This window comes from Sinocyclocheilus anshuiensis, unplaced genomic scaffold (assembly GCF_001515605.1).
Source record: "Sinocyclocheilus anshuiensis isolate Anshui unplaced genomic scaffold, SAMN03320099.WGS_v1.1 scaffold871, whole genome shotgun sequence".
Taxonomy (NCBI): domain Eukaryota; kingdom Metazoa; phylum Chordata; class Actinopteri; order Cypriniformes; family Cyprinidae; genus Sinocyclocheilus; species Sinocyclocheilus anshuiensis.
The window spans coordinates 445,203-457,603 of record NW_015542392.1 but is presented as its reverse complement, the minus strand read 5'-3'; the positions used below and the strand labels follow the sequence as shown (position 1 = coordinate 457,603).

At 35.8% G+C, this 12,401-nt stretch overlaps 1 protein-coding gene across 1 annotated transcript in view; it reads right to left on the bottom strand.

Moving 5' to 3' along the window:
• Positions 1-614: 614 nt before the first annotated feature.
• Positions 615-12,401, bottom strand: part of LOC107692804 (non-specific lipid-transfer protein-like) — a 14,475-nt gene continuing 2,688 nt past the window's right edge. The window contains exons 3-5 of the mRNA XM_016492000.1: positions 8,561-8,690; positions 5,736-5,815; positions 615-1,422 (exon numbers count right to left, since the gene is read on the bottom strand). Coding sequence (XP_016347486.1) covers positions 1,327-1,422; positions 5,736-5,815; positions 8,561-8,690 — 306 coding nt within the window. The 3' untranslated portion in view covers positions 615-1,326. The remainder of the gene's footprint in view (positions 1,423-5,735; positions 5,816-8,560; positions 8,691-12,401) is intronic.

Sequence of the window (12,401 nt, the reverse complement as noted above, 5' to 3'; positions counted from 1 at the left end):
AGCATTCAGAACTGTAATTAATAATGCATATAATACTGAAGAAATGAAGGTTTCAAATGAAGGACCGAGAGAGAGTCTGAGCTGTGGAATGTAGGTCAGAGCTTGTTAACAATTTCAGGGATTTAGTGTTTCAGCTGAAGTTTTCAAAGGAAAAACAAAAGCGTGGCAGGCTGGACATCGGCCAGTAGCTTTGGGTGGAAACGTCTGAGCTTTCCATGAGCGCTGGAACGCACACTTACACCGGATCATCTCACGAGAAGAGCAAGAAATGATATTCAGGCAAACGAGCTTCAACATGATCTGAACACTCAGCAAAAAGAAAAACGTTACGCTGGTTTATGTAGTTGTTTGCATGCTAAAGCATTGGCCTCCACATTAGTTGTTTAACAGACCTGTGTGCAAATTGACTTCAATTAGTCTTATTACAGGGAAAATCCTCTTTTGTAGGCCCTGCTTCCCTCGACTGTTCCCTTTTTTTTTCCCAATTGTTTTGGATTGAGGAAAATAAGTTTATGATTCATACACGTTTTGTTCATGATAATCAAATTAAATTGATAAATTAAAAACAGATACTTCCCATTTTAATAAGAAAGATTAGATTTATTTAGTACAAAAGTATTTTAGCATCTGATGGGGAAACACTCAAAAAAACATTGACATGATGCTACAATTATACTGTGAGATACTGTCAAATATATCCATACACCGCTCTGATGGATATATTTTTATTAATTGGTGTCTGTTTTAACAAAGCAGCATTGTAAACCTGCTCCTAATAACCTAGAATAACTATAAAGACGAAAGAGAAAGAATCGCAATGCTGTCGTACATTTTAACAACACGTCTGTCCATCAGAGCCCAGTGTGTAAGTTTATAGTTCGCAGGCTTCACTTCCAATAAACCCCTTCAGAGCAAACAATCAATCCACACACATACAATTTAAACAGTTATTGGTGCCAATCAAAGGGGGGGAGGGGGAATCGAGAACATTATTAATATAGTATTTTTGTAACCGTCTATCAGACTCCTGTGATTCATTTAAATAATTCACCCAAAAATGGGATTTCTGGCATTATTCACTCACAAACCCACGCTCATAACATTTGAAGTTTATCTTCAGAAAAAGACTAAGAATAGTCGAATGGTTTACATTATGGAAAACGATGTAAACGATGACCAAATGTTTATTTTTGGGTGAACTATCACTTTACCTTGCTAGAAAGAGGCTCAAACTACAGCACAGAAACTTATTTGGTGTCTGACTCCTGCAGCTAGCTACTCTAACAGAGTGAACTCGGTGGGAGGGGCTACTCGAGGCCCCGCCTCTCACAGCTTGGCTTTGCCCGGCTGCAGCTGCAGGTTTTGAAGCTTCATTGCCATGCCCATGTTTCCGGTGATCTTCAGTTTGCCCTGGAAGAACGCCTGCATGAACGAGAGAGCACAAGAGAGTGATTAACATTGACTTTTTAGAAAACTTAACCTCCTGAGAGGATAAGCTATTCATTTGTGTCCCAGAAATTTATTTGGGTCTTGGCAGAGGACATTTGTTTTTGTGAAGTATTTTTCTGTGACCTTACATGCCGCACTTTAGCTTCTCAAAAACCACATGCAGGGCTATTCAGAGACACTAAATGGGGGTTTGGCCATGAAAACATCCTCTGCCTGGTTTTTTAAAACAAATGAACAAAAACAGTGATTTTGTATTTAATTTTTGTATCTGATTGACATTCAGATTTAATCTCGTAGAAGCCTCTCAGAAAAATGACAGTTAATAAAGCAGAATATGATTGTCTTTTTTAATAAATACACTGAATTTTTTTTTTTTTTAAACACTTTGGACATCAGGAATAAGCATATAAAATAAAAATAAAAATAAACAAATAATCAAATGTTGTATTAATAATATAATATGGAATAGTTAGATTCATAAAAATTAGACAATATGTATGGTTTTACTGTATGTAGTAACATTGTGTAATGAGTAAGGAATTGAACATTATATAAAAAATTGGTTTATGTATGTTTAATGGAAGTTAACATTTATGTGAATAAGCTGAAAAACACAGCTAAGACAAAAAATAAATAAATCAACAAATAAATGCAATACTCTGTAAAATATTAAATATTTACATTAACAAAGATAGACTATGTATTATATATACTATATATAACACATTGTTTAAGTCACGAAGTAAATATTGTTTAAGCAAATGATTTTGTAATACCTTTCATAAACTAGTTCAATACTATGTGGAAAGTTTGGTTTATATATATTTAATTGAAGTTAACATTTATGTGAAGTTAACCTTAATGTTGACAAACAGCATACACTATGCATACACTAAATGAATGAATGAAGGAAGGAATGAATAATAAATAAATGAGTCTCATGCATCTCATGCAGAGGCATAGCACACGTGAATGTTATATCAATAAAAAAAAAAAAAAGAAATCTCAAAACCTTAGAAATAATTTATGATTTTCTGATGCAAGGAAAAACAATTCACAAAAAAACTCAAGGTACAACGAAGCTCAACAATTCGAGTAACCTTTATTAACTGTCAGGTGAATTATCTCATAAACTGCTCTCTAGTCACATACAAAGACGTGCCGTTACATGATCGTGCAAGATCAACAGCAGTCTTTAATGAGTGTTTTTTTGAAGGGTAGAAATGCTACTCGCAGAAGGGATGAACCCTGAAGTCATTTCAGTGAGTGACTCATTATAGCTTTGTTTGTAAGCGGTGCACAACCGCACGCCTCCATCCCTGCTAACAGTAAGCACTCAGGTAGCACTAAAACAGAGCCGCCAGCGAACGTGGTTAATGACTTCTCGTTTCAGTCTGTTCCCAAACATCGGTAATGAGCAATTTCAGAGTACAAAAATGAATTAAGGTCAGGTAAATATAGCCAGATTTCACGCTGATGGATGTTACTAAGAAGCGAGTGAGGAAACCACCTCACTACTCATCCCAGCTTGTGAAACTCACTTTTCCCACTCGCTTTATGAACAGATAGTTAAGAAAGGACAAGACATGACTCAGTGAGAGGAATCTGAATTCAATTACATTAAGATTTGAAGAATATTGATGTAGATGAGTTTGTTTCTTCATCAGATTTGGAGAAATGTAGCATTATATCACTTGCTCACCAATGGATCCTCTGCAGTGAATGGGTGCCGTCAGAATGAGAGTCCAAACATCTGATAAAAACATCACAATAATCCACACACTCCAGTCCATCAGTTAACATCTTGTGATGCCAAAAGTTGCATGTTTGAAAGAAACAAATCCATCACTTCTGGCCAAAATATAAGTCCATAATCCATAATAACGCTTCCTCTAGTAAAATGGTCCATCTCCTGTTGTCCTCTCGCATCGAAATCCACTGACATATTTGTTTAGAGCTGTTTTTGTGCTTGATCTGTGCATATTTCTCTCCTGATTCAGACAAGATGACTTTTTCACTGGAAAAGCAATATTGTGAATAGAGGACTCATATTTTAGCCAGAAGCAACCGTTTGAAGTTAAAAATGTCTTAATGATGAATTTGTTTCTTACAAACACACAGCTTTTGGCTTCTCAAGACATTAACTGATGGACTGGAGTGGTGTGGTGTGAATTATTGTGATGTTTTTATCAGCTGTTTGGACTCTCGTTCTGACGGCACCCATTCACTGCAGAGGACCCATTGGTGAGCAAGTGATGGAATGCTACATTTCTCCAAATCTGGCGAAGAAACAAACTCATCTACATCTCAGATGGCCTGAGGGTGAGTATATTTTAGCAAATTTTCATTTTTGTGTAAGCTATTCCTTGGCTTTGTGGTGGCGTAATATCACAATTTAACACTAGATCTAATAACTACTAAACAATAATGAATGCAAAGGTGGCTATCAGTCTTAAGAAAGAAAAACAAGTCAAATCCAAGAAGTCCTTGCTAGAAAAAGATAAATCGCTGAGATTTCAATAGGAAAATAATGGCACTTTCATGGTTATTTCGTTTTCGTTTTGATAAACCTGTATTTCCCAAAAATTTAATAAATCTTTTCCTTACAATAACCTAGTCTCAGGCTGTATGGTGTAAAAATCTGAACTAAAAAAAGAAACAAATGAAAAAAAACAAAAACAAACTAAACTTTCAGACCACATTTAAAATGTGTCTCCAGCTAAAAAAAAAGTTTTTTTGTACTTGGTTACTGAACCAGTTCAGGTTGGTCAGTTTAAACGCTCTCACTGGAGCTTGTTGATCAGTCAGGGGTCAAAAACATCTTTCGCTCCATCGTGGCTTTTCCATGAAGGGTGGTAAGGTGTGGAAATTTAAAGAAACTCTCTCTCTTCCAGATGGGAAGCCTCACGATGATCTCTCTTTCTCAATGTGGCCCATAAGCATTAGAAAAGGAAAGTGGGTGGGGAGAGAGTGTTTTTGAGCATCTGTGCAGAAACTGTTCATGGAAAACAGGAGGTGGATTGAGACAATGTACAAAAAGGCGGGTGGGAGCTACACGAACTGTGCTTTTAAGTGCTCAACCTTGATGTTCCTCTACAGAGAGACCTTGAAATAGAAAATGACTTTACATTTCCTTTATTCAATTGTGAATCACAGATTGATATAAAAAGGCACTATCTTAGCTAAAAACAATACCGCTTTGAATTCACCACCACATGCAGATCTTAATGCATCAAAAAAAAACTACGCAGGACAGTATAAAGGAAAGAAAAACATTTGGGTTCATGTGGGATGAGTCTCTGTGGTACGTCCAAACAGGAAAACTGAGACTAATCAGCCAAAATCATAATTATAACCATACAAACCACTTGGAAATGTCAGGGATCTGCTTTTTCAGACATTCTAGGGTTCCCACTTTTTTCAAAGTATTATTTTCCAGGACAATACTGTTTAAAAGTCAGCATGAAATAACATTTGCAACCCATTTTAATTGTATAATTTGACACTATTGTTCAAAAGTTTGGGGTAGATAATATTTTTTTATTATTATGAAAGAAGTCTCTTCTGCTCACCATGGCTGCATTTATTGGACTAACAAATTCAGTAAAATTGTGAAATATTATTACAATTCAAAATAACTTTTTTCTACGTGAATATACTGTATGTTACAATGTAATTTATTTCTGTGATGTTAAAGCTGAATTTTTATCATCATTAGTCCAGTCTTCAGTGTCACATGATCCTTCAGAAATCATTCTAATATGCTGAGTTGCTGCTCAAGAAAGATTTATTATTACGCTTAATAGGTATAAAAAGTCTTTACTGTCACTTTGATCAGCTTAATGCAAGCTTTCTGAATAAAAGTATGAATTTATTTAAAAACAAAAAAACCTTACTGACTCATGCTAGTGTACTTCCAAATGAAACGTTAAAAAAGAACATTAAATGTAATTAAATTAAAAACTCCTAAAACAAGCAAAATGAAATAAGCAAAACTGCACACAAGATATTAAAAGTAACTTTCAGAGAATATGCCTTGAATTAAGTTTATTTTACTTGATCCACTAGCAAGTTGTTTTCTTGTTTAAAAACTTTTTTTAAGACAATAATAGCTTGTTTTATATATGTTTTTATATTTTTAATGGGGGAAAAAAAGACTAAATCTGGTTGTATTCATTCTTTGCAGTCTAGCTTGTAACTGAATAGTAGTAAAGATAGTTCATATTATTCCACGGACGGACGGAGGGATTTTTGCTGATTTGTCTGTCTGCTTCATCAGCACTTACGGTCTGTGGATTCATCTTTCCAGTCATGAGGTCCAGCAGGTCCGAGTCGGCCATGGCAATGGTGCAGTCTGCTTTCTTTTCTGAGAAAGAAAAAGCCAAAACATTTATAAGGAATGGGATCCAGGCCGACACAGCAGCTCAAAACTCGTTGGTTTGGTGCGTTTAGCTCTTGTTACACAACGAATGAGAATCCGGCACGTGTGAGCAGCTTTGATTCTGGTCATTAGGCCACACACACACACACACTCTCTTGCTTGCTTTCAGTTCCTCTCATCCTCCACACAAATCTCCTGGACTCACACACACACACACACTCACCTGTGAATATCTGTGACGTCACACACCCACACATCATTAAAACAGATGAGGAAGGTGAGGAAAAACACAAGCGCTTGCACTACCGGAGCACTACTTCGTTCACAGCAAGACCTGCGTCACAGTAGCCTGCTCTCGATAATGGCTGCAGAAGGTGCGCGGGGAAGAAGAATTGTTGAATAAAGTCGTTATTTTTGTTTTCTTTGTGCACAAAAAGTATTCTCGTAGTTTCATAAAATTACGGTTGAACCACTAATGTCACCTGGACTATTTTAGCGATGTCCTTACTAGAGCCCGACCGATATATCGTTTAGCCGATATTATCGCCGATATGAGCCTGTCGCCGATATATCGGTATCGGCGAATATGCCGCCGATACTATTTTTTTTTTTTACAGAGCATATAATGCAGATAAAACGCTTGAAATGGTGTAATTACTTAGTTTGTCCAGCAGAGCGCGCTCCATTGTTTGCTACTGGCGACCTGGATGAAACGCTTTAAAGCTTAAGTCTATGGAAAACCATTGAAACTTTGAACGGCCATATCTCCGTAACGGCGCGGCGGATCCGCACCAAATATGGGGGATCCCTTCAGCTCGAGGAACCCTCTCGAATGTGAATCGAGTGTACGTCTCGAGGCCCTCTTTCGAATGAGACCACCCCCGCGTCGATAGCCCCTGGGGTAAATAAACTTCAACGGAATAAAGTTGAATGGAATTGAATTGAATTAAAGTTGAATAAACTTCAACTGTACTGTTCAGTGCACTGATGTCAGACTCATTTTGAATAAAGTTTATTGTTAAATTGTTAAATGCCATGCCTCCATCATTACATATCTTTGTCACGTCATTATAAGTGTTTGATCATCACATTTGACTGATCATTGCAAAAAATGTGTTTATGTATATATATTCTGTTTATGTATATACTGTACTCTATATATAGTACCAGTCAAATGTTTGGACACACGAATGGGAAAGTGTCCAAACTTTTGACTGGTACTGTACTATAATATACACAAAGAATATATCGATATCGGCCCTTTTTTTTACTCCCAAATATCGGTATCGGCCCCAAAAAACCCATATCGGTCGGGCTCTAGTCCTTACTTCGTTTCTGGGTCAGAAACATTTCAGTTGCATTGCTGTCTATGGGAGGATCAGAAAACTCGGATTTCATCAAAAATATCTTATTTGTGCTCCAAAGAAGAACGAAGGTCTTACTGGTTAGGAACGACTAATTCATGATGGAATTTTCATTTTTGGGTGAACTATCCCTTTAACAGTTCTTTTGAAATAACAGCTTTTGAAATGTTTTACAAAAATAGCGACTTTATTCAACGATTCTTCTCCTTCGCACACCATCTGCCACCATTATCGAGAGTACTGTGACGAAGGTCTTGCCGGTTCGGAACAGCATGAGGGTGAATAATTTATGACAGAATTTTCATTTTTGGGTGAACTATCCCTTTAATTACGTATAATTTGAATTGATTTAATAAAAGTTCTTAATTTAAAAGCTGTTATTTTAATAGCATTTCTAATTATGTATAATTTACATTTAATAGTCTTTAATTAACATTTTCAAAGTTATGTTAATAGAATTGTTAATTTTGTATAATTTGCATTCATTTAATACATTGTTTAGTCATTTAAAAGCTGTTATTTTAATAGTATTGTTCAATATGTATAATTTGCATAAATAATAAATATTAGAATATTTTAAAAGCTGTTTTAATAGTATTGTTAATTATGTGTAATTTGTATTAATTTAATACATTTTAATTGCAATATTTTCAATATATTTTAATTAAAATACTTCAAAAGTTTTTAAAAGAATTGTTTATTATGTATATTGGTATTCATGCAATATACTTAAGTAAGTTCAAAGCTGCTTTATTTTAATAGTATTGTTAATTATGCATAATTTGTATTTAATAGATTTTAATTAACATTTTTTTTAAATGTTGTAAATAATGTATAATTCGTATTCATTTGATATATTTTATTTGAAATATATTATTTAATTGTATTGTTAATTATGTATCATGTGTATTATGGATTACTGTATTTTGTTTACATTTTTTAAATAATTTAAAAAGCTGTTGATAATTTGTGTTGGAAATGAAGCCATTTTGGTAATTACGCATTCTTTGTATTAATTTAAAAAATTTTATTACTATTTTAATATTTTAAATGCTCTTGAAATTATAAATAATTTATTAAAAATCACATTTATATATTTGTTTGTTACTTCATTTCAGTTTGTTAATTGATTTACACTGTGTGTGTGTGTGTGTGTGTGTGTGTGTGTGTGTGCGTCAAAGCAGTAGTTGTTCTGATAACCATTTGCAGTTTTCAGAAACACACAGGAAAATGTCAAACTCTGGGGACAATAACAAGCCTTTCCTTCAACCCATGACCCCAAAAAACAATTTGTACAGCCTTTTGGACAGCTGGAAAATGTCATCTGTTCAGAGATCAATACTGTCTGCATCTAGAACAAACTCACCGGCATCATTGTGAACAGAGCCTTTTCCGTTCTTAACATCAACGATCCAGATGGCTTCCTTTCCTCCCGGCCCGTCTTTCACCTTGAAGGCAAACACACCTCCGATCTTCTTCACAAACTGCTCTCCATCCTGCAAACACACACACACGTCACAGAGTACATCAGTTGCACAACCGCCATAAACCCTGTGAACCGCAGCTAAAATTAAATGATGGTGAAAAGATAATTTTTGTTCTCCTCAAACAGAAATAAATGTGTAATGCGTTTTATTTATATATATATATATATATATATATATATATACACATATATACACACACACACACACACACACACACTCATATGTATACGTGTGTGTGTATATACACGTGTCTTATGTGCCCTCTGGCCTTTGGATGGAGATTTACTGCTGATCACAGAACCGTGCTTCACTGAAAGATACGCATGACAATTGCAGCTTCTGTCGAATCGCGATCTCGATTCCATTTCGATTTATCGTGCAGCCCTAATTAACATACTGGCTGTTTATTAGTAGGCCTATTTATAAAGCACATATTCTGCATGACCATATTCTACATCCCTAATCCTACCCAATACCTAAACTTAACAACTACCTTACTATTAATAAGCAGCAAATTAGTAGTTTATTGAGGCAAAAGTCGTAGTTAAAGGGTTAGTCCACCCAAAAATGAAAATTAGTTCATAAATTACTCATCCTCAAGTCATCCTAGGTGTATATGACTTTCTTCTTTCAGATTCATTCTTCTTTACAAATCCTCGTTTTGTACTTCTAATTCGTGACTGTTGTTTTGTTTTGATCTCTCCGTTGCGCTTCCGCGTTCGTCACTTCTGAGCGGCGCAAAGCCGACCTCATACATCATCCTCCCGGAGCTGCTTCCGTGTACAACAGTGAGCGCAAGCTAGATTAAATTGATTATTACGTTTTAAACGAATACGATTCGCTACAGGAGGACTTTGTTCACCCACCGGAGCCGTGTGAGACACTTTTTTTTAATGGATGGGTGCTTTTTATTTCACTTCTTTTGGACTGATGCATGCAACACCCGCTGAGTGCCAATAAACAGCTTGAAAGATCAAAGACAATATTTAATATAACGAAAGAAGAAAGTCATATACATCTAGGATGCCTTGGGGGTGAGTAATTTATGGGCTAATTTAAATTTTTGGGTGAACTAACCCTTTAATGGTTGGTTAATAGTGAGAACTGGACCTTAAAATAAAGTGTGACCGATTTAAATGTTCAATAACCACTAGGCCACATCTGAAAATTGGTTGAAGTCAACGAGAAAAGAAAAAAGTAGCATGAGACTTGATTTTAACCTTGGAAAGAGATGATAAAATGCAAACAAATAGCTAAAGTGCATACAAACAGCATACTATTTGTTGCACTTGCTTGCTTTAAATTCACACAAAGCAGAAGCGTAATAAACATCTGCAAAACAGCACTGAAATGCAGGCTATTAACATGAAACGCCATGCTCAACCTTTCTGCCTTTGCATTAAATTTCCCCGTAAAATTACACACTGCATTTCAGAGCGTAATGGAGCAAAACGGACTCTGGTTTTTCCCCAGAGTCCGTCTGGTTGTGTAACAGGCTGTTATTTGAGTCATTTTTTGGCAGAAGCTGAAATGTGGCTGATGGTGGGAGATTATCAGCGTCTCGGCCGTGTGGAGTTAAACTGGGCAAATCTCGAGAGGGTGCGAGTGTCACGGCTGAACAATAACAAACACAAATCATCGAACATAACCACGACCGAACTCGAATTCAAAGCTATAACCAGAGGCATGGATGAATAACTGAGGGTTAGTTCATGCAAACTTTACAACTGTTGTTCATTTACCGTCATGTCATCCCAAACCCTTCTGAAAGGATCCAACACAAAAGAAAACATCTTGCAAATATATTAATGGAGCTGATGCTTTCCATTCAATGCAAGTGGATGGCTATTTTTATATTAAGCTCCAGAAAGGACCAAAAAAAACATAAAAGTAGACAAAATGACTCATAATCCAAGTCTTCTGAAGTCATACACAAACATTGTATTTTTATTTTTATTTTTTCTCCACATTCACCAAATATGATGGTATTATCATTTTGTTTCATTCTACAAACTGGCCATAAACCATAAGAATAATTGCAATTGTTCTAATTTATTGACAGCATGATTTTTGAAGAAGAAAAATACAAATAATTTAATGACAAAATATTAAATATATTATTATTAATAATTATTATTTAAAAGTCAATTATTTAATTAATTTTAATGTCAAACAAAATGAAGCTGAAATGTCTTTAAAATACCACATAATAGTTTTCTCACATAGTATAAATTTGTTTTTATACAAGAAAATGCATAGCTGCTTTTACATTTTAGGAAAAACTCCTAATATATACTCATTTTATTGTGCCGATTATTTGCTTTTTTATAGCTCAATATATACCCACTTCCCACTATATGTTTTTGAAAATAGTCTCTTATATGTTCACCAAGACTGCATTTATTTGCTCGAAAGTACAGTAAGAACAGTAAACTGTGATATATTTTTAACAATTTAATAGAACTTTTCTATTGCGAATATATTGTGAAATGTAATTTATTTCGGTGATGCAAAGCTGAATTTTCAGCATCATTGCTCCAGTCTTCAGTGTCACATGATCCTTCAGAAATCATTCTAATATGCTGATTTGCAGCTCAAGAAACATTTCCTACTGTAATTATTGTTGAAAACAGTTTTATTTCTCAGACATTCAGCAAAAACGTCCCCTTTTATGTTGTAATGAAGAATGCAAACCTTATGAGTTTGGTACAAAACGAGGTGATCTATGAATGACAAGGCTAAGCGGGTAAAGACTCTGTCATGGCTCCATTTATAATAATAACCAGGTTATGAAAGAGCAGTTTGGGGAAGGGGATTGACACATATGTCACCAAACACCTTTAAAAGACTGTGGCACATGTGAAAAGGACCGTCCAGATAAGACAGAGCGATTTGGGTTTAATGAAAAGACGATCCTCTCAGCACCTAATAACTTTGTAGTCTGAATAAAACCCTTTCACACCAGCCAGCAGGGAAAAGCAGGGCTGAAGCCTGACAAGAAGATCACTGCTGACATGATTAAAGCTGGGTAATAACCATAGACTGTATAAAAACATGGACGTAGTGTCCGTGACGTCACCTGTAGGTTCCTGAAGAGCGTTTTTGAAGCTTAAAGTGGGCAGAGCTCGCCGTCGCCATCTTGGCAGCGCGTCACTCCCGGATAATCGAAAATGGGCAAAAAGGCGGGAGCTGGTTGCTGAAACCACGGCCACCTAGCTCGACGGTGGTGACAGCAGCGGCAATCCACCTGTCACTCAAGTGGCCACGCCCTTAATTATGCAGAACTTTAAGGCTTAATATAATTTAAACAGATTAATTATAAAAAAATTCACCCTCCTCACAGTTGTCATGAAGGGCAAAATTAGCTATAATACCAAAATAATTTTTTGAACCAGGCTGTAAACGTTTTTTTCTGCTGTAAAGTTGGGCATTTTAACATGGGGAGTCTATGGGATTGACTCCCTTTTGCAGCCAGCCTCTAGCGGCCAGTTGACGAATTACAGTTTAAGTCACTTCCGTGTTGGCTTCACGAGAGAGAGCCGGAGGTTGCCGCTTGGTAATAACACAGATTCACATTGATCTCAGTGTTGCCAGATTGGGCGGGTTACTGGTTTTGAATTTGATTGTGCGGGTAAAAATTGGCTTGGGCGGGTGGACAAAATTTGGGCAGTTTGGCAGTTTTCAAACATAAACCGTATAGGCTAATTGGTTACAAAAAAG